We start from the raw sequence: 23,528 nt of genomic DNA on the forward strand, positions 1-23,528 counted from the left end.
AAGGCTTACGTTCCGGACTATTTCATATTTTCAGTATTGTTTCCACAGATCTAAAATACAATTTTATGATTCGGAAATAAGATAAAGTAGTTTTAAATTTACGTCACATTTCCAAACTGCGATATCTTTATAAGAATACATTTTATCACGTTTTATTGATTGATTTTTTATATTGACTATCTATACTTATATACAAGTAGCCAGACACTCGACTCGTACACTCTTGATCTGATTGCCAGCCAGTAAACAGAAAAACTGAGCCAATCAATATTCGGTGGAAAATTGTGTTTGTTAACTGGCAGAAATTATCTCTATTTTATACGGCTTGTTTTCGTATGAGGCGCAATTACACAAATTCATTATCGTCCGGTTTTCGTGATCCGCAATTTAAATTAATTAATCAACTTCGAACATCGAAATTTCAATTAACCGCCGAGGCCAAGCGAGGGGCCCTTATAAACGTAAAAATGAAAGACGAAAACCTCACGTTACGAAATACTATGTGTTTAATTAGAGAATCAATTTTTCAGTTTAATTAAAATCGATAAGGGTCGCGCGCCTACTCATGAATTTGTTAGATCGCGTTCGAACGAACGTCGAAAAAAAAAAAGAAAAATTATGTTTTTATTTATGTGTATGTGTTATTAGGTGATGGCGTGCAATTTTCTCTAAAAGTGTGCCACGTCAAGAAAATACCCCCTCGCGTGTTAACACCCGCATTATTTCTGTTTAATATTGTTACAGCAATCTAAATTGCAATCGTGCCCGTAATTGGGTTACTTGCATTAAGGCTGGCCAATTTTTTTAACCGAACCGCTTGGGACTTTCGATTGCACGAGCATATTTGCGATAAGATTATTTAACGTCTGTAACTATCGTAATGTCTATGTAACGTAAGTAACGTAATTCGTTTCGAGTGTTTTCAGCGAATAAAAATGTTGGAAGGCGAACTCAAAGGTCCGTTTAAGTTCTTTTAGGGGCCCGCATTTAAATTGGGACAAAGCTAAGCATACAAATTAGATCTCTCTTTCGGATGGAAAAAATGGAAAAGATTCTTTGTGTGTGCCCCACGATAATGTTGAAATCATTATCCTTTGAGTTTTTCTAAGTGGACGAGTAGATGTTGAGATGACCCTTCATTAAAATATCTGTCCGGTCGTCAAGTATTGTTGAAAAAATGGGAATTTAGGTTTTGTAATTTAATAGTCCGTAGTCGGTATGGATGCGGACATCGTTTTGTGTCCCAGTTGTCCCCTTCTCGTGTGTACACTCCTTTGTACTGCGGTGACGGGGGGCCTGTTCAAATACACTTCAGATAACGCCGACAGGTTCAGGTCTTTTGTGCGGAGCAGTCGAGCTGCACACTCCTCAGGATGAAAGGAAAATAAAAATTTATGAGCGGCTTACAGTCAGTTCCATGCAAATTTTATCCGGATATTTATTTGGCGAATTTTATCGATGCTCTTGTCGTATTTTTAAAATTCGTCGTTGGAATTCAGTATTAACGTTTTCGATGGTTTTTAATTAATCATTGTTTAGTTTCAATATTGATAATGTTCACTGACTAAATTCTGATAGTATTAATGAAAGATAATATCATTTTTAACTATTAATATTCAACGACACGAATTATCTTGGTCGATCACCTTACCCGACACGTGTCTTTCCGTGCAATTCTAGTCAGTTTAAGGAAGAGATTACACATAATTTTTTTTAATAAGTGCTTTAAACTTACATTTTAATCAGGACAAACTGGTGATGACAATTTTATATTGGTGAATTTATTGGGTGATCTTTTAAACTTTAGTATTTAATATTTCATAACACAAATAGTATTTTACAACCACTAATGTGTGCTCAAATATTTACATTAATTATAATAGTCTTTCCACACAATTTTGGAATTAAACTTTCCAAATATTGTAGATAAAATTAATAATTTTTAAATAATACTATTAATTATAATTTTAGACTGACAATTCAGCATATAATAATAATATAATGATTTTAATCAAGACAAATTAGAAGCGACAATTTTATATAATTGTGTATATATTAGTGCTTTGCAAGTTTTTGCTAAAAAATTTACGTTAGTTATAAAAATCCTTCCACACAATTTAAGAAAATTTAATGATGAAATTAATATTTTAGTTAAAATTAATAACTTTTAATTAATGCTTTGAACTTGCATTTTAGATTGATAATTCAGTATTCCATTATTATTATTTTAATCTCAATTTTATATTGGTAAATATATTAAAATTATTCATTAAGGTGAATCGAGTGTTTTGCAACCACTATAGTTTTTGTTAAAATATTTCTTAATTATAAAAGTCCTTCCACACAGTTTTGAAGTTTAATGATAAAGGCAGTATATAGATAAAATTAATAGTATTTTAATAAATTTATTGAACTACCATTTTAAATTGGCAAATTTCTATTTTTATTGTTTTAATCAAGTTAAACTGGTGCTTACAATTTTATATTGGTGAATATATTAAAAATTCATTAGATGAACTTTAATATTTATTATTTTATTATACGAATACTTCTTTACAAGCACCAAAATTTTTACTAAAATATTTACGCTAATGATACAATTGGGATAAGTTTAATAATAAAGTTAATGTCGTAGATAAAATTTAAAATTTTATAATGTATGCTTTGAACTTTCATTTTAGATTGTCAATTCACAATCGGTATAAACTGATTATCACAATTTTTTATTGATGACTTTAATAAAATTATCATTAGTAAATCTTTTAAACATTAATATTTTTGCCCTTGAATACAATTTTAGAAAGTTTAATGATAAAATTAATATTGTGGGTAAAATTAATCAATTTCAATAAATGGTTAAATCTGAATTTTAGAATGGCAATTTAGCATTTTAATTAAGATTAAGAAATTCGTGTTTACAATTTTATTAAATTGATTAATTTATTTGGTAACCTTTAAAACTTCAATTGTAACTATTAATTAATTTCGTGATACGAGTGTGCGACCACTAAATTTTTTACTCAAAAATTATATTTATTACACAAGGTCTTCTACATAAATTTGGTATAATTAATGAAAAAGTTAATATTATAGATAAAATTAATTATTTTTAATAAAGCTTTGAACTAGTGTTTTAGATTAGCACTTCAACATTTCATCGTTATCATTTTAATCAAGATAAACTCGCAGTATTGGTGAATATATTAAAGTTCTTCATTAAGTGACCTTTCATACTGTAACAATTAATATTTCATGACACGACAGCTAAATTTTTTGCTCAAAAAATAAAGTAAATGACGCGAGTCCTTCCATGCATAAATTAAACGTAAAAAGACGTTAAATTTGTATGCGTAGCTTTATCTGTCGGCCCTTAAAGGAATTTGCGGACCTTTGAGCGAGGTAATGCTCAATTTAGAAATTTGCTTCGTAATTTACTTGAATACATTTACCGGAATGTAATTATTTACCCGAAGGGTAAGGTTATTTAATGAAATGTGCTTTGAATATTACGATTTTCAATTTCAGATAAGAATTATGGTTAAAAGAAAACAAGCAATAAAAGAGATTTTAATCAAGTTGGTGATTTATTATAAGGCTGACTTGCCGGACAATTATTTACAAAACTGTTGAATAAAGTGCCTGATACCCAACTAATTATCGTTTTAATATATAAAATCGCCCAACTGAAAGCTGAAACGGAACAAAAGAGGGACTCGGTTTGGTTTTGCGACGAACCCGGAGGAAATTTTTTAAAAATTCAATAGTTTTTGTGTTTACGTTCGTAGGAGTTCCTGCTGGCGATCGATGTAACGTCGAGCGGCACACCAGAGGAGAAATTGAAATGGGCCTTCCGTATGTACGACGTTGACGGTAACGGTGTTATTGACATACAGGAGATGACCAAAATTGTCCAGGTACGTTCCTGAATGATTAATATATTTTAATCACATATTTCAGGTGTTTTACAAATAAAAAAAATATAATAAAAAAGAATTGAATTAATATTTTATTGTTTACTATTCCAATAATCAATAGGCAAAGCCTGTACATTGTTTTTCAGTAAAATTGTATAAATAGAAACTCCGCATAAATTGTACTTTACTACATTATTTAACGTTCCGATCCACCCATTTTAATTTGTTTAATGTAAAATACCGTATTATAATATGTTGTTTAAATTCACCATACCGCAAAAAATTATTATTATAAATCATGTACATACCAGATTGTGGTAAACATTTAACTTTGTCAAACACAAATCAATAAACAAGTGACGTGCATTTGTTTCTAGGCGATTTACGACATGCTGGGAGCGTGTTCGTCGAACAGGCCGGCGGATTCTGCGGAGGACCGTGCGAAGAACATCTTCGCCAAAATGGACGAGAACAACGACGGCCAGCTCACACAGGACGAGTTCCTCAAGGGCTGTCTGCAGGACGAGGAACTGTCCAAGATGCTCGCCCCTTAATGCGTCTAATCGGTCTCCCGCGCCCACCTTTAAAAAGACTTTGTGTTTATTGGATGACCAAGCTAAATAAGAAATTCAATCTCTCGCACACGGGTACATCACTCATCCATCTTTTTTTGCATTATCGAACCATCCAAGGATTGATTCCAGAGCCGCAGGTCGCGTATCAACATCGATGAACTCTTAATTTAGATTGAATTTTATGTTGTCTGTTTTGTTTTTATTTATTGTTGGTGAGGCTAGACGTGCCATTGCTTCTCATTAAGCCTATTCAAAAGTGTGTAAAATTGTTCTTATTGCGGATTAAAAACGGCCTTTTCGCACACCTGGATAATACTCATGCGTTGAAACAATGATGGTCGCATAGAATTGACTGGTTGATTCTGTGCGACCGTTATTCCCATTTTTATAAGCGTCACAGATTCATCATAAAACTTAAATGTAAATAGATGTCGTTTTTTAATATTATAAATGATCTAGACAATGTATAGGATGGTTTGAAGTGAACACACCTTTCTATACGGTTCCCTGAAATATTAATATAATAATAACAAAATGTAATTGCACAAGTTTACGATACAATCTACTTTAAAGTCACAACTAAGTTTCGATTAGAGAGATTTATTATATAAAAGACAATAAGGATAAAAATGAATTTCTGCTTTTATGTAGAGTGTATTATTTGAAAAACTAAATAGCACAATCAAACTTGTTGATAGACACAATTTTAAATTAAGATTGGAACACTGTCGTTTCGATGGGTACATTTGCTTATGATAAACATAATTTTAAGGAGTGATCATTGCCTTTTTAATACAGAAAATAATTTTTGATAAATTTAGTTAACCATGCACAAAAAAGTAATTATTAGATTACGTAGTGATTTTGATAAATTTACAAATGGGTAAAAACAAACTACTTAATAAAAATAAACGGAACAATTAATGGATACAATCATTATTGTATAAGAGACCAAGGAAAATGGGGATTAAACATGTAATCGTTAAGATAGAGCGGAAAAGTACTGCTATTAAAAATCGGCCGTTTGGTTAACTCATCTAAATACAAAGTACCGAGTACAATTGTTCAAACAAAATAATAAACAAACCACATATAATTACTAAAATTGGATGTTAACGTTTGAAACACAGGAATTTCCAACATCCGTCCAAAGCAAATCAGTCGTAGTAATGAGTGCTTTGTAGGATCTTTGCTGATAACCAAATGGCAACTAAAATGTCAATTAAACAGAGCAAGTTAATTTCTGCGCGCGATCCCTTCCAAGTACATTTAGCTAGTAAATACATTATTAATTAGATAGGTTTAAAAAAAAAACATTCCTCGTCGCACAACGGCGATCTTTTCAATGAAACTAGAGTCCGAACAAAGAGAGTTGCAACAATGGCCTGTGCAGTATTTTTAATCCGTGATAAAGATGACCGGGCATCGTCGATTGATGTAGGGAGGGACCTGCCTGTACGATCCCCGGGCTATTATTAAAAAAATATTTAGCGAGAATTATAGCTTAGATAACAAATTGGTATCAAGCGTTTTTTCATCCAGTGGATGGATATATTGTAAGCGACGGAAGGACCATCGATCGTACTAGAATTACGTTTCGGTCGTCTTGATTGAACGCGATTAACGGCTATTTGTAGGCTTAATCGGCGGACTGAAAAGTTGATGTAGTTAATTAAGTCGGTAATTCTATTTTTGTGTGACGGTCGATGGTGTCTTCGGTTGCCCTATTATGGGTGTTGTACAGACTGTCGCATAAAGCATTTACTTACAACAATTTTTTAGATGTCGTTTAAAGAAAATATGAATGTATTTTACATTTTAAGCATATCATCAACTTCTTCACTAGAAATCACCTACTTATTATATTCGAATTTAAAAGCGGATGACAATTTTCAACTCTCCAGTTACGGTGGGATCACGTTGAATTAGGGAACAAGACACATATCGGTTATCGGTTAATTTTGCTGCGGGACAACGTGGAGAGGTTTCAGATTCTTTACCATAACTGAAATGAATAAGGCCGACGGTTTTGATTTCTTATTCCTACGATCGGGCCGCACGAATTCGCCGACTTATCGCAGACGATCTGGCGTTTGTTTCGATATGTGGGGAATGAGCACAAACTCCACAAGTATAAATCAAAACGCGATTATTCATAATTTTTATGGCGCCCGACTCCGGTCTGTTTTCCTGTTCGGAACGCAACTCGGGTCGACTTTTCGTGTCGTTCAAATGGAAAATAAAAATAAATAGAACATTTTTTACATACCCTACTCTATTATAATATAAATATTCGCACATTTATCCATTTTTAGTCACGGCATTATGGAGCTCCCGTTGCCGTTTTCTAAATGTTAACCTGCAAAGATTAATAAGCATTTGTAAAAGGGGGGGCGATTCGTTTTCGTTCCAGGATCGATACATTTTAGCCGTGAACAAATTATCCACCTTTTCGTCGAAATCGCGCCAAGCCATACGCTGTTGTATCCTACCCGCTTCAGATTCTGGAAAGGGTAAGAGAACTCCCCCGCTATTAACATTATTTTCGTTTTCGTACCGCATTGAAATTTGGCATTTTGGTAACAGAGATGTGATACATCACTCCATTATATGTATTTGTCAGGTGTTTTAAGTGGATTGTCTATTCATATTTTTCTACTTGCACATATTGTAAGATATATTATGCTGTATTCTAGATGTTATTAAAATTAAGATTTTTGTAAAAAAATTCACGCCTTCCAGGTCAAGTTGTCTGGAACGCGTGGATTTTTGACGGACGCCGGCGGAAAGCTCCTCGTTGTCTCGGCATGTGAAATAAACTCAAAATCGCCAGTTGCATTTTGTATATTATTTTTACTACTTCGCATCTGTGTCAATACGCTTTCAACTCTGTACTTTTATAATATACATAATGTGCCACGAACTATTGACCTAAAGACATAAAACAAAACAAGCTTCACATGCATATAATCAAATAGAAATGTGTTCTTTAGGTCGTAACTTCTTGGAGGCGTGTAAATATTCCGGTACGACTACGGTTTTGACAACGCCGATTTAATTCGAGGTGTTTTCGCTGGTTGTATTTATTAGTATTGTAGAGAAAAGTGGTAAATATACTGAAATTGGCCAGAAGCAGATCCTTTAGGGTGAACTAATATCACTATTTATTGATGGCAGATCAGATAATCTTTGGATTTTTATCACTAAATATTAGGACAATTAAATGATATACATATTTGGCGAAGTTGTTTTTCTGATTTCACTGTATGATTGGATTATGTTTGGTTGTTTTAACTGTGCTAAATTCAAATTCGACGTCACTGGGAGCTTATTGGTGTTCAACATTTTATATTTGTTTAATCAAAGTTGAAACGTCAAAAAATAATTTCTTTGTTAATTTGTAGTATGTTTATTCAATAAAAAAATTATAATTTAAATGTTTTAAAAATTTGAAAACACATGGGTAACTTAAATATGATAATTAAAATATTTTTTTAATTTCTAAAAATTGAAAATGAAAAAAAAAGAGAATCAATGTGTTCAATCAATTTTTTCAATTAATTAATATAATATACTGTTTTGCAACTAATTTTAATGTAATTTTTTAAATTACGAAATTTAAGAAAAATTATTTTCTTCGTGAAATTCTCAATTATTTTTTCCATTTTTTATGGCTATTTTTGTATTTTTAATTAATTTACAAAATTTCTTTGACAAAAAAATAATATTTTACTTATGTAACCAGTTTCAATTTAAGTGAATGATTTTTAATTTTTTTTGTATTTTTTTATAATTAACAAAATGTATTGTTTTTATTTTCGATAAATATTTATATTTTTTTTAAATACTAAAATTTAAAAAAAATTATTCATGAAATCAATTTTTAATTATTTTGACAAATTTTGTACCTTTTAAATGTCGAAAAATGAGGGAAAAAATATATTACCTATGTAACTAATTTCAATTTAAGTGAATTATTTTTAAATTTTTTGTTATTTATAATTAACTAAAAGTATAGTCTTTTATATCTCTTAAATATCAAAATTTGGAACTATTTACTATTTTTAAGTTTTGTATTTTTTTCATAATTTTCAAAACTTTTTTAGTTGGATATATTTTTATTGTTTTTAAATATCGAAAAATTGAAGACATATATTCTGTTTACGTAATTTAATTTATGTAAATATTTTTTAATTTTGTTGTAATTTTTTATTGTTTACAAAAGTTTAGTTTTTTTTTTCTTGATAATTTTTGTCAAAATTTAATAATTAATTGCTGCGTGTTATCAACATTATTTTTACTAAATAATTTTACAATTTTTTAAGTTTGTTTTTATAGTTTTTTAAAAGCCAAAAATTGTAAAAATAAATATACTGACTTACATGTAATAATTTTATTTTAGATTAATGATTTTTACATTCTTATCAAAATTTTTGTAAATAACAATTTTTTTGTCAAAAATTTTCTTACAATTTTATAAAAGTCGTGAATTAGAAAAAATTGTGTTGACGTATTCAATTTTAATAGTTTTTCCATTTTTTACAATTTACAAAAGTTCTAGTTTTTTTTCCATGTTAAAAATTGGGAATTTTTAAAAATATTATTTTTATAACCAATTTTAATTTAAGTGAATGATTTTTAACTTTTTTGTATTTTTTAATTAAGAAAACTTTTTTGGAAAAAATTTCCATACAATTTTTTAAAAATGGAATATTGGAAAAAATTACTTTAATTAAATTTCTAGACTTTTTCTGTGACTAATATAAATATTTTTAAAAGTCGAAAACAGAAAAAAGAAATATTGCTTCCAAGTATCTATTTCTCTTTAAGTGAACGATTTTATGATTTTTTTACTGTTTTTTTTTATTATTTTTATAAATATCGAAAATATAATAAAAAATTGATAATTGCACATTCAAAACAATTACACTTAAGCAATACTTTTTGATCTTCCAAACATCCCCGCAGTATGTTAACTATTTTAGATCGTGATTCAAACCTCCCACACAATATACGACTAATTTTAATTACAATTATAATTAACCCACTTCCCCAGATAGTTTTTAAACATTTCCACCGGTTATAATTTAGTTGCTGTCTTGTTTGTTTTTCACGTGTGCCTGTAGCGTGCCTGGGTGTGATTTTTTTTAATGTTTTTAAAGCAGCCTGTGACCTTTTTGTGAGCGCAGGGAGCGGCACTAAGCTGACGGTGAGGCTGACTGATTCTAGTCATGGGGAAGCAGAACAGCAAGCTCAAGCCCGAAGTACTAGAGGATCTCAAACAAAACACAGAATTTTCAGGTGAGCACATCCATTATTGACTATGCATATATTTCGAGTGCAATTTGTAGTTAATTAGTCTTAATTGCATTTGATTACGTTTGTCTGGAAGTATTGTCGGTGACATTTTATTGCGAACGCATTTTTAGTGTGGGAATAATGGCTTTATTTAGATTCTATTTATAAATGTCTACGAATTGAGAGGCGTTTCTTTAGAATGCATTATTCTTTTGTGTTTTGGTTTTTATAAATAACAGTAGCTTGCGTAACTGAAATTGATAAATTTCAAATTTATTGTACTTTCGTATATCACGCTCCGTTTACTTCAGATGTGGATAATCTCGCTTCTGAAATATGCGACAACTCCATCTTAATATTAAGCAATTTGCAATTCAATTTGATAACTTGCGCCACGGCAATTTTCCTTGGCGGCTTCCTGCTTTTAAAATTGCACGCGGCCAAGGAGCCTTTTAATTTCGCTTTTTTTATACGGAGATAGCGCACTTTTCAGCTTATTAAATTTCCAGACAGGCTAAAAGAACGTGAAATTAAAGTTTCGTCCTAAATTGCAAATGAAAGACGAAGCGTAGTGTGATACGAAATGGCATCTTACACTTTGAGTGAGGCACTTAAACGTTTAACCATTCTCCAAATTGTTTTTCAGATGCGGAGATCCAGGAATGGTACAAGGGCTTCTTGAAGGACTGTCCTAGCGGACATTTGTCGGTGGAGGAGTTCAAGAAGATCTACGGGAACTTTTTCCCTTACGGCGATGCTAGTAAATTCGCCGAACATGTGTTCCGCACGTTCGACGCCAACGGCGACGGTACCATCGATTTCCGGGAGTTCCTCTGCGCACTGTCCGTCACCTCCAGGGGCAAGCTCGAGCAGAAGCTCAAGTGGGCGTTCAGTATGTACGACTTAGACGGTAACGGGTACATATCCCGTCAGGAAATGCTGGAAATCGTCACGGTTAGCTGTTTTGTCGCCGGATTTTGTGCGAGTTTAAAATCGATTTGTTGCAGGCGATATACAAAATGGTTGGTTCGGTGATGAAAATGCCGGAGGACGAGAGCACGCCGGAGAAACGCACCGACAAAATCTTTCGACAGATGGACCGCAACAAAGACGGCAAACTCAGTTTGGAGGAGTTCATCGAGGGCGCCAAGAGCGACCCGTCCATTGTCCGGCTGTTGCAGTGCGATCCCCAGGCCCAGTAGTCCCAGTTTACCCCCCAACATCCCGACAAAGACTATCCCTGTTCGGTAGTTGTGAAGAGTGGGCTGGTTCCAGTTTCAGCGGTGTCTTGTGGTTTTTGATTGGATCTCTCTCTCTCTCTCATTCGTACATATCATCTGGTTCGACGATGTGGCGGTATGCCACGGGACATCGGAGGGCCGAGGACCAGCCCGAAGCCTCAGAGACTACTTCATCTTATGTTGTGTATCAACCACTCATGTGTGATCGCGAGGTATTGCTCAGACGTCCCGGTTGAGTTCTTTTAATTTTTACCTTATTGATTTGTTTTGTTTCGTTATTATTGGGTTTCGATTGTGATGCTGGGGCCGCATCTGTTGTCCAACCGCGGATTGTTTACGCTCACCCTCGCATAGTTTCTAGAGTAACATATTTAATCCTAATTTAATTTAGAATAAATAATTATTAAGCAAGATTTTTGAGTAAATTCTCATAGGCAGAATTACCCTTCAATTCAAACTGTGCAGGCACCATCCCATAAAATTCGTTCCCACAGTTATTGTTGTCCCCAATTCTGCTCAAATTATCGATAATTTTATGAGTTAGTGCTGCATTGCATTTAAATGTTGGTTCTTAGTGTTTAATCCTCAATTTGTACGGTATGTTTCTGCCACTTAAGTATCCTAAAAACTAACATGGTGCAATTGTGATCTGTGAATAAATTGACGCAACTAATTTATAGTATTGTGTAAAAAGCAAGTAGGCATTTTAGTTTTGTTTAATTTTAAGTTTTTGTATATACATCACCGTTTTTGTTGCTTTATTTCGATATGACAATTGCGATAGTTTGAATTGAAGTTTGCTCGTTGAAATTTAAACCTGACGAACTTATATATAATACTATTATTCTTATTCTCCAACTCTGATTATTCGAATATATCGATTGAATGTTACTGTTTTGAAAAGTTTTTATGTAATTTTGATGAAGTTGAATGTAGATGGTCTATTTTATTGTAATGTTCCAATGTTACAATTATATATATCTTGGTGCTTTTTACCGAAATGTTCGTGGCCAACGGTGAACGTAGCGTAGCATTTTATAGGTAGTTCTCGGATGATTTTAGACCACCGTTTCTACGTATTTAAGAAAGGAAATTTCGCCGTCGGTCCACGCAATTCGCTCTCACCTGCCTCGTTCTTACGAAAACTTCAAAAATATAAAAAACATAATTTGTACATCTCGTTCTGCACTTCATTTCGACTTAATTGGATGTGTTCAGTACATTCGTGTCGACTACTTATCTGATCATTTTTTAATTCCCCGTCCGCTGTTATATGTGAAACAAAAAAAGACAATTTTTAGACATGGGATCATCTCAGATTCGTCTAAAAATCCCGTTTAGTGGATAACCATAAAAATGATCAGAACTGTCGATTGGCTGACTTGACCTAGTTTTACTCAATAAATAAAATTATACTTAATTATAACAACACGGATATTACAAAAGTAACGGTTAGACATTTTTGAAGAGAACATAACGTTAGTACCAAGGCCTAACTATGAATTGTGAGTAGGTATAGTTTTCTAGTCGAGTTCGAAAACATACAAATGCGGGCCGTTCGCCGGCCATCGCACAAAACAAGTGCAAGAACAACTGATAACATCAACATTATATCTATGATCTTCCCAAGTCTTGCGCGTATCTGGTTTTGATTATCGATACTACTTGTCTACTTCATGTAATATCAAAATAAAATTGCTGATGCATTAATCAAACTAAATATGTTTTATTCAACCTTTCCTACCCTACCATCAATTAAAACATCCTAGTTCATTCCACTATTTTATAATAATAATATAAATTAAGTCAGTAAACCAATCTGAAATAGTGTTTGAGTTGGTTGCAGTTTAGGTGGTGTCTTGTGGTTTTTGATTGATCTCTCTCTCTCATTCATTTTATTATCTTATTATTGAGTTCCGATAGTGATGCTGGGGTCGCATCTGTCATCCAACAGCGGATTGTGTACGCTCACCCACTCATAGTTTCTAAAGAATAATTTGTTACAATTATTGGTTCAATTGGTTTTCACATCTATTGACACTCCGAGCAACAATTTTATGCATGTTCATATGGTTTTTTTATTATTTAAATATATTACGGGCTGTGCATGGTGAAATATAAATACAATTCAATTAAACTAACAATTAATATACAATCATATTTATGAATAGTATTTGTATTTATTTAAGTTTCAATGAACTTGATTTTTAACATTATTTTAATTGTTTGCATCATTGTCATCATGAATTTCAACAATACTTAGACTTTTTGTACATTCAATTATTCCATTTTGTTCTAAAAAAGATACAATAGGCTTATGGTAACTAAAGTAAGAGATGAAAATGTTTGATTCAAGTTTATATAAGTATCGCGTAAAAGCGACATCGATTGTCCTTTATGTTTTGTAGTTCTAAGTTTTCGATCATTGGACATATTTAAATAAATTTTTCACTAAATGCATTCAATTTCACTTATAAGATATAAACAGCACTATACGTCAACTGTATAGCTATAGATATACTGGTATAAGCATGTCGGTGACGCGATCGCACGAGATTTCACTGATCCAAAAAGTATCTAATGCGCACAGCATACTGCGCGTGCGACAGTCATGAGTATGTCAATGACGCGAACGCATAATATTTTCCTACCAAAAAGTTCCCAACGCGGCTAAAGAAGTTTTCACTTCTAAAAATTCATTAAATCTATTATTATTTGTTAGGGAGGCTAATTTTCAGTTTACACACTTTTGTTGACGGTATGAAAAACAAGTATGTTTTACTTTTGCTTAATAAACATCCCTCCTTCGATTGTAATTGGAACCAAAATATGTACAACCCGTCATTAGAAAAATTTTACCTGATTTCAAAATGCTTTCAAATGTCCAGCTGTAACTCACCCTCTAGATCCGGGATTTTAGTCTAGTTCTCGGGTACCTCTTGAAACGCCGGCAGACACATAGTCTGTTGGTCTAGTAACCGAGGTTACCAGCCAAATCAACAACTTTTTTTTGTCTGAATTAACAAAAGAAGGACGAGCATGTCGGTGACCCGAACCCATAAGATTTTCCCCTACCAAAAAGTGTCCAACGCGACTAAAGAAGTTTTCTCTTCAAAAATATAAAAGACATAATTTGTAAATCTCGTTCTGCACTTCATTTCGATTTAATTGGATGTGTTCAGTACATTCGTGTCAGCTACCTGTCTGAAAATTTTTAACACATGGAATCATCTCAGATTCGACTAAAAATCCCGTTTAGTGGATAACCATAAAAATGATTAGAACTGTCTCCCAATCTTACCCCACCATCAATTAAAATACCCTGCTTCCTTCCACTATTTTATTACAATGTAAATAACGTAAGTTCAGTAAACCAATCTGGAGCAGCGTTTGTTGAAAGTTTCCTTGGAATAGTAGCTGTGGAAGTATCCACTGATTTCCGACCTGGTCACGAGTTTGACGTCCTCCAAAAACCTATCGAACTTCTGGATCTTGAATAGCGGATCCTTTTCGGCCCTCAAAATCCTCTCGGCCCACGACTGAGCTTTCGGTATCTTGCTCCTGATGCCCCTTCTCCTCATGTCCAACACTTCCAGTATGTCGTCATAGTAATACTTGCGGTAGTTGCTCAGGTATCTGTATTCGGACGCTTTGGGTCTGAAAAAAGTAAGTAAAATGTATTAATTTTTCAAGTCGTTGAAACGTTATTCTCGGGAGGTCTATTAATGTCACACGTGGACGCCGTAATTTCGCCAAGCCGCAAAATTATAACAATAGCTCCATACAATAGCCAAGAATTCATTATCATCTTACCCAACGTGTTTTTAATTTAAGCCCGGCCAAATTGCTGTCGGAACGGCTACGCAGTCGGTAAGTTTTATAACGGGTAATTAATTACGGTTTGCAAAACGCACGTTTTGAAACGTGGCCACTTATGCGAAATAGTTTCGATGTGCGTAATATTTTTTAATACTAGTTATGTTAAATGAAGCCACCTCGATTCATTTAGGGTTACCGAATTTATATGTTTTTTGGCACGTGCAATACAGATTCCCTCTCGAAAGCATTTTAATGATTTCACAAACGATAATATGCCAGCGTATATTTAACGACTGAATGGATTTTGTATGTTTACTGGAAACATCCCGTAATACATTGTACATTCAATACTTCAAACGTGAGGACTATTTTTGGAGTAATTGCTTTTAATAAAACATTTTAATTGGCCATTAAATTTAATTTATATCTCTCTTTTTATACATTAATTTTCATTAAAATTAACGGACTACAGTAATTAACAATGTTTAAAATTTATTTGTATGAATTTTTATGATGCTAATTAAGATATACAGGGTGATTCACCTAATTTATTCATTAGAAATTTGTACAATACTAAAAAATAATCATTGAGTGTTGTGTTATTAATTAGTAGTAGCAGTTAGGACTTTGAAGTAAATTTATAAATATTACATTTTCGAATTATACCTCATTAACAAAAGTGTCTAGAGCTATTAATAGTGTTCCAGGGTGTTTGATCTTTTCGCTTAACATTTTCCTATTTTATATATCATTAACTTTCTTTTTTTAAAGGGAATGATTCAAAACCATTCGTCCCACCATTTTATTTTTTATTGATATGTAAATATAACTGAAATTAATATTTTTACTGCATCAAATACTGATAAATCGTTTATTTTAAAAGGATTTTGTGATAGAATATTATTTTCTATTGGAGTGTTGAAGCATATTCATATGAAAATAGAATAATTTACTATTTTGGATATTTTTAACAAAATTTGACAAATTAACAACATGAAATTAAAACAAAATGAATATTTTTTCATATTTTTTGTAATCTCTCTTTTAGTTAACATATGTATAAAGAAGGATATCAACATTATAAATGTTAATAAGACAGACATTTTAGTTACTCTCTTCATTTGTCAAAAAAATGAAAAAATGGAATATCTTATACACAAATGAAGATAGAACCGGATTAAACTGGAAAATATTTTAGAAAGATAGATAAGATAAGATAACACACTTACAATAGTGGTCATTATTATAGCAATTTTTAAAATGTGAATTATTTTAGTCATAAATCTTCTTGTTTTACAGCAAATTCTATAAAATGATATATATATTTTTCTGTATAAAGAGGTAAATATAGCAACTTTAATTTTGAAAGGAACTTTTAATGATTAAATCTGTGTAATTTAATTTAACACTTGTATACTATCCTTTTTGTTTTATAATTTTGGCTTATCTTCGTGATATGGACTACATCGAATATACAAGTCTATATTCCTTCAAGTTTCTTCAATTGATGTGAATTTGGTTTATAAACGTCATCCCCCATATTTTCTATAGGGTTGATGTCTGAAGATTGGGACGAACAACGACGACGTTTTCATGTTGAAACACATGTATTAAGAGCATCATTTCGTCAGTATATAGAAGCAAATTATTATTTAAATTGCAGTTTAAGGAAGCCTACGTCAGAAGAATCTCCATAGAATAATTGAACCGCCACTATATTTCACTGAGGTATAACAAATTTTTAGTCTAGTTTCGTCTCTGTAGAATGTTTAACATAAACAGAACCATTATATTTTTATAAATTAAATTTAGACTTGCCACTCAAAACTGCTCGTCTCCCCTATTCTGTGATCCAGTGATGTGAAGTCAAAATTGTGCATTCGAATTTTAATAGAAAATAGGATTTTTCTTGTAGGTCTGAGGTCACACACACCCCCATTCAGTATCCATCTTCTCACAGTCCTTGAGCTAACTTCAGCAAGTTCAGTTTCGTCCAGATTGGCTTTAATTTCAGTTGACGATAAGATTCGATTGTTTTTTGACATTCGAATTATCCAGTTATCGATTTTCTTCCAATATTTTCTAGAACTTTAACCCTTAGCCCTTATTTAAGTCTTAGCCATCTGTTCTTGTTTCACTATGTCTTGATAATGCTGAATTATAATTATTCTTGTGATAAAGTAAAATGTTACCAATTTGACCAATTGACACAACAGTAATAGAAGAAACAATAAACATTTGGGGTATTTATAGTTCATGTATTTATGCTCACTACTGTAGGTACAATTCAGATTTTACTTTTATAGTTTTGTTTTATATATCTCTGTATTTTGTCTAGGAATTGTAAAGTCCAAATTCGTTTTAAAACAGTAAATAACACATCGTTAAAAATTAAATTTATTGATAAAAGATAATACATATTTGTCACAATAACAACATATCATTACATTCACTAAACTATCTGGCAATGATGGAAATAATACATGTCTTTTGTCGCTATGAACTTGTGCTGCCTCGTTCAGTATAACAGTTTTGAGTATCTCCTGTTGATGGAGTCCTTGCAACAGATGCGGAACAGCTGACCGCTCGATCTGCTCCTCTCCACCAAACTCCTGTCCTCTTTCAGCTTCCTCCTGAACTCTTCGGCGTTTTGACTGCTCTTCAACGTTCTCACAGTTCTTTCCGCCCAGGTTTGGGCGTGTGGTATTTCCCTTTTGATGCCGTGGGCACGTTTGTCCAGATAATCGATCACGTCGTTGTAGTAGTTTTGTCTGTAGTCGTACAGGTACTTGTACTGAAGGAATTTCGGTCTGCAAACAAAAATATACTTAAAGCTCATAAGCAACAGGTTTTATTTGCGGTGGAAGGTATTTGATTAGTGGATAAGGGCTGCGTATGTGTAAATGTGGATGTCCATTAATATAATTGCTAATTTATTTGTTTTATTTATATTAAACAGAACAATGTTTATAATATTATTTACACAAACATCTAGATAGGTCCATTTATTAACGTGAATAACTAAACTCTTGATTTCTTTTGGCTGATGCGGCCGCCATTTGATGAATTATAAGGTGGCTAATTTGCCAAAAAATATAAATAATACGTCTTAGTCACTTAAAAACATAATGTACGAATTAACAGTGCCAAAGAATGTTCGTAAAAATTTTAAATTACAATGCTACAACTTAAAAAATTAAAATAACTAAAAGCGATAGCCAATTTATTAAAAAGCTCAAGCGACAATTTAAATTTTTAACTACTTACCTTTTTTACAAAAATTATATAAAAACCACTGGTTAATCAAAATCGTTACAAGTAATTGGCGTGTAATCGAAATTTCTATTTTGGCCCACTCATTAGCGTCCATAAAAAACGTTTAAAATTAGCCCCGGCCAAATATTTACAACAATTAAAATAAAATACGTGCGGCGCAGATATTTTTTTAATGAGCTAACGCAAAATACCTGAAAATGAGATTTACGAAGTGGTGTCCTATAAATTTACGTTTAATTTATTTATATTACAGGACACGATGAAATGTTTATCGGTCAGGAAAATATTTGGGTGATTTTAATATACCGCCACGAATCCGGATGCTGAGTAGGGGCGAAGCCAAAAAAGGATTTTCAAAAATTTCTGGTACTTTTTGTTTATTTTTTTTTAATTTATCGTTGATCTAGTTTCGGAGAGATAAATCGGCATTTTGAGTGAGTGCAAAAATTTTCAGTGGCTGATTGCACAAGCCCGACATGACTCGACTTTAGTATTAGACGCGGCAGAAAACTGTCTAAAAATAAGCGTTGGTGAGTGGTTGGATACCTGGGACATTATGTAAATATGCTATTTTCTCGTTTTGTTACATTGGCATTTGTTCCCTTCATTGTCCCGATTTAATTGTCGTCGACAGATGTATCCGAGAGCGGCGGGGCAATTTGTCAAATCCGCGATCCCGTGCAACGCTGTCGGTTTTAATAAATCGCATGGTCTAACGGACTTCAAAAGGTGTTGCGGGGAGTGCGTATGGGATTTCATGTCCGATTTAACTTGCCGCCGGTTGGCCAATGCGTAAACAATAACTGGAGTGGAAAATCAACTAGACTCAACTGTCCTTATCGTTCATTTTCACGGATAAATATCGTTGACTTTTGCCAACATTCTGTTAAATTATATTAATCATTTTATAAAACGGATCGAGTTGAAAAATATTGAGTAAAAGAAATTCCGTCTAATTCAGCTTTATTTTACAACGTTCTTTCGAAAATATCTGCTCTGTGTATCCGTTAAGTAATCCACGAAGTAAATTTACTTCATCCTGTCGCTTCATACAAAATATCCTGGCATTGACTCGAATGCAGATGTTCCAATAATTCACTCACATCTTTCGTTTGACGGTCATCGAGAAAAATTTCGACAACGGTGATTTATCTTCCGTTGAAGTTCCACCAAATTCTTCGATTTAAAACTAATTTACGAGGAATCTGACGTTGGGAAAATTAAAAATACATAACCACCGTCCTACCGGATATTTTTTGTTGTGATGCAGACAAACCACATCAATTATCTTGTCCGGCAGTTTGACATTCTATTAAACGTTGACCAAATCGTTGCCAAAAAATTAAAATTAAGTAGTAATAAATCACTAGAACCACTCTATTTTTTACCACAGTACAATGGTTAAACAATAAAAGATTGTATCTATGGCATTCCATAAGTCAAAATATACTTATCTAACTCGTAGGAAGTTTTTTTTATAAAATTCAAATATTGTTTACGCTTAATATATTATATTGTAATTCTTACTTTTTGGGATAATTTGATTTTTATTATTATACTAGAATTTTGAATGTTTTGAGATAAATGTTTTCAAAAATACATGATATGTTATAATTTTATCTTAGAATTTTCAATTTTTCGTGATAATGGTCTTCGAAAATAAATGATAAAGAATATTGGTATATCAAGAATTTTATTCACTTCCACTATCCCAAAAATCTCAAAAAAATAATAATAATGAGAGTTCCAAGATAAAATTATATGGTTCATAATTTTTTTTATTATTTAATGAAATTGTTTATATCAAGTGTAATGAGTGTAAAAAGAGAATTTTTGAATGTAATGGTCCACTGTAATAATTTACTTGTTTTAGTATATATTTAATGTATATAAATTTAAAAAAATCAAATTAAGTACAAAGGGTACAAAGGTGTTGAAACAACATAAACAGAATTGTCGAATTATTTTATATATTACTTAAATAATGGTTTAAGCAGCTATTTTTTTATACCAATAAAATATTTGTTGTTGGATAGAATATTTCTCCTTAAATTGAATGATTAATTTTGCTATTCTTTACTGGTATGCTAAATAATGAAGGTATTACTCAATAGAATTACATCAAAAGTAAAATATTATAACTAATAAACTAAAGTTACGAAATGTACATTTATAAAAGATAAATATTTTACCTAGTTTTATCTAATAATGTTATTCTTTACCTATCTGTAATTCTACTTCATTAATCTGTCAAATTTGATTGTGGTTTTAAAGATACTCTTGAAATAGCACAAATAGATTTGTTAGAATTATCATATTATTTTGTATATTACTTATAACATTATTTAAGTCAAATGAAAAGAGTATAAAAACAGAAATTTTTGATATAATTTGTTTTTTGTTGCTAAAAATAATTGAACTAAAACAGCTATTTATTTATTTTCTTCTTACATAATAATTCATAATTTTAGTGCTGAAGAATTAATTATTTAATTTTGTCATTTTTTACTAGTTAAGTAATGAGGTTATTACTCAATAGATCTACATTAAAAATAAATTATTATTTCATAACTAATAAACTATATTTAATTTACATAATTTACTAAATAAATGTGCATTAATGCTTCTAGTAATACTATTCTTTACCTATTTGCGAAAAATAATACCAATGCTTTATTAATTTGTCAAATTTGATTATATACCTTCATTGTTTTTTTATTGATTTAATATTGTGCTTTGAAACATACTGTTAAACACAAACATATTTTTAGAATTGCCACATTATTTTATATATTACTTAATACCATTCAAAAATTCAAGTGAAAAGGGTGTGAAGAGAGTAATTTTCGGTATAATTTGCCAATTTGTCAATTTATTGATTTTGGTGAACAAAAATAATTTAACTAAAACAGCTATTTATTTTAAATAAAAATTCTTTCTTCTTACATAATACATAATAATTTTATTATTAAAGAATTAATTAATTTTGCCATTCTTTACTGGTATGTTGAATAATGAGGCTATTACTCAATAAATCTACATTAAAAATAAAATATTATTTCATAACTAATAAAACAAACTTAATTTACTAAATAAATGTGCATTAATATAAAATATAGAATATTATAGTCTTTTATTAGTTTAATATGTGCTTTCAAACTTACTGTTGAAATAACACAAAGATAATTTATATATTATTTAATACCATTATTTAAGTCAAGTACAAAGAGTATAAAAAGAGGATTTTTTGTATATAATTTGCCCACTGTAATTTACTGATTTTGGTCAACATATTTCCTTAAATAAAAAAATAAAGTACTATTGAAAAAGACAAACTGATTTATCAGAATTGTCACTTTTTTATATATTACTTAAAACCATTATTAAAGTCAAGTGTTAAGAGTATAAAAAGGGGATTTTTTTATATAATTTGTCCACTGTAAGTTGTTGGGTTTAGTGAGCAAAAATTATTTAACCAAATGTTATTTAAAATAAAAAATAAAATTTATAAATAAATTGATTACAGAGGACATATTATTGAAAAAACACAATCATATATTTATTATCATACCTTATCCAATGTCTAAAGAGTAGGAGCTTGTCCGGATCTAAGTACTCTTCATGTTCTACTTCTTCTACCTTTTCTTCAGCGGGTGCTCCTCCAGCAGCAGCCTCTTCACCGCCAGCGGCGGCTTCTCCGCCACCACCACCAGTTGCAGCTGCCGCTGCAGGCGCAGCTTCGGCCTCCGCTGCAGGTTCGTCGTCTTGGGTGAACCAGTCCGCGTTGTCGTCATCCGCCATTGTTAATTATCTAAGTTGGAAATTCATTAATTTTTTTTTTTTGTTTTAGAAAATTTATGAATAAAAATTTGTATAAAATTAACTAAATTGAACAATTAAAATAATTTATATTGTTTTGAAAATAAAGTGAAAATGTTCTCCTAATTTCCTAATCATGATTAAAAGCAAAACAAGTTCTATTAAATTATGGTGATTATCAGATAAAAATAATATTTGAAATTTCCTATGCCGCAAAAATAAATTCCTAGTTCTGGTATAATTTTTTATGAAATTATAAAAATTAATATTTCTTTATTTATGTTAAAATTTGAAAAAATGAGTATATTCATAAGAAATAACACAACACAAAATACACACACAACACTGAACCGAACACCCGGACTCACTTGTTGCTCGTTGGCTTATTCGATGGGGCCGAAGACGTTGTTAAACAGGAGCTTTAATGATCTGACCGCGGAACCCGTTAACTTAAGCTTAAGCTCGCCGACGACACGAACCTATCCCCCCCTACGCGAACGGGCGCACAGCCATTCTTTATTTATCCTTCAGGAAACCCACCTTAACCCTTCGACCTCGCGCCGAATTCGCATTTTGCTCAAAAGTTTTCGCTTTATTTATATCGCAACGTATTGTGCGGTAACGTGTATTGGCGGTTTCGCGTCACGACGCCATCGGCTGTCGCGCTTTCTCATTGTTTTCCGACACGGGGCCCTGTTACGTGCTCAATTCCGATCTTAATGTCAATACGGCAATTAGTGCAATGATTGGCAGTCCGAGTTTTAATCTTGGCAGGAGGGTTATTTGTGTCGTGCACTGTCCGCTAACATAAATAGTGCCTCGCCTGGCATTCTGGAGAACAATACGAATATTATTTTTAATGTATATTTAATTACTTCATGCATAAGTAACAGTTATTATAACACATCATAAAATACGTGAAGCTGCCTATGAAAACATCCATAAAATGCCACTAAAATTTTTCTTTTTGTTGTTAACAATAATATAATAAAATTTAGTATTTATATGCATTCAATATTAAAAGAACACATTCCATATAATAAAAATTAAATTATATTATTTTTTTAAGTTAATTAATATTTCTTATGGTTATTATTAATAATAATATTATTAAATGATAATACTCAATAGATCTACATAAAAAGTAAAATTTTCTCATAAATAATATATGAAATTTAATTTACATAAAATAATAGTAATAATAATAATAATAATAATAATAATAATAATATTCTTCTTTACCCACCAGTGCACTAGAATAATAAGGGCAATATTCCATCAATTAATGTAATTTGCTTTTAAACTTCCTCTGGTATTCTACTGGTATAATATTTATCTTCTTTCAAATACAAGAAAGTTTACATATTCAATCATATTCAATATCAAAAAAAAAAAAAATAAAAATAAAATGACATTATAAAACAGGTCTTATTACCAATAAAATCTTTGCTTAAAGTTGGTTAGAATATCTCTCCATGTATTAAAATAATATTAATATTATTAATCATACTATTCTTGACTCATAGGTTGAATAATAAGGCTATTACTCAATAGATCTCCATGAAAACTAAATCTCGTAATTAATA

At 31.4% G+C, this 23,528-nt stretch overlaps 3 protein-coding genes across 7 annotated transcripts in view; 2 read left to right on the forward strand and 1 right to left on the reverse strand.

Moving 5' to 3' along the window:
* Nucleotides 1–7,729, forward strand: part of LOC109605823 (neuronal calcium sensor 2) — a 75,520-nt gene extending 67,791 nt beyond the window's left edge. For both annotated transcript variants that reach the window (XM_049963477.1, XM_049963476.1), the window contains 2 exons: nucleotides 3,786–3,914; nucleotides 4,292–7,729. In XM_049963477.1, the coding sequence (XP_049819434.1) occupies nucleotides 3,786–3,914; nucleotides 4,292–4,468 (306 nt within the window). In that variant the 3' untranslated portion in view covers nucleotides 4,469–7,729. The remainder of the gene's footprint in view (nucleotides 1–3,785; nucleotides 3,915–4,291) is intronic.
* Nucleotides 1–12,748, forward strand: part of LOC109605816 (neurocalcin homolog) — an 80,804-nt gene extending 68,056 nt beyond the window's left edge. Inside the window, exons 2-4 of one of the 3 annotated variants that reach the window (XM_049963474.1) lie at nucleotides 9,652–9,790; nucleotides 10,434–10,741; nucleotides 10,795–12,748. In XM_049963474.1, coding sequence (XP_049819431.1) covers nucleotides 9,721–9,790; nucleotides 10,434–10,741; nucleotides 10,795–10,989 — 573 coding nt within the window. In that variant the 5' untranslated portion in view covers nucleotides 9,652–9,720 and the 3' untranslated portion in view covers nucleotides 10,990–12,748. The remainder of the gene's footprint in view (nucleotides 1–9,651; nucleotides 9,791–10,433; nucleotides 10,742–10,794) is intronic. The other 2 variants (XM_049963475.1, XM_049963473.1) reach the window with 2 other exon arrangements.
* Nucleotides 12,749–14,354: 1,606 nt separating this feature from the next.
* Nucleotides 14,355–22,495, reverse strand: LOC109605819 (flightin). 2 transcript variants are annotated; one of them, XM_020022415.2, is made up of 3 exons: nucleotides 22,311–22,482; nucleotides 21,695–21,934; nucleotides 14,355–14,685 (listed from the first exon to the last, which is right to left on the reverse strand). In XM_020022415.2, exons 2-3 carry the CDS (start codon nucleotides 21,922–21,924, stop codon nucleotides 14,394–14,396), a joined length of 522 nt encoding a protein of 173 aa, XP_019877974.2. In that variant the 5' UTR covers nucleotides 21,925–21,934; nucleotides 22,311–22,482; the 3' UTR covers nucleotides 14,355–14,393. The 2 variants fall into 2 exon arrangements, with proteins under 2 accessions (XP_019877974.2, XP_019877975.2); XM_020022416.2 differs by lacking the exon at nucleotides 14,355–14,685 and adding an exon at nucleotides 17,234–17,657 and having other exon boundaries at nucleotides 22,311–22,495.
* Nucleotides 22,496–23,528: the final 1,033 nt, after the last annotated feature.

This window comes from Aethina tumida, chromosome 2 (genome assembly GCF_024364675.1).
Source record: "Aethina tumida isolate Nest 87 chromosome 2, icAetTumi1.1, whole genome shotgun sequence".
Classification (NCBI taxonomy): domain Eukaryota; kingdom Metazoa; phylum Arthropoda; class Insecta; order Coleoptera; family Nitidulidae; genus Aethina; species Aethina tumida.

Excerpts from the sequence above, each read along its gene's own strand:
- LOC109605819 (XM_020022415.2), bottom strand. The coding sequence starts at position 21,924 with ATGGCGGATGACGACAACGCGGACTGGTTCACCCAAGACGACGAACCT. Across the intron at positions 14,686-21,694 it reads CTCTTTAGACATTGGATAAG|ACCCAAAGCGTCCGAATACA; the intron begins GTATGATAATAA and ends TACTTTTTTCAG.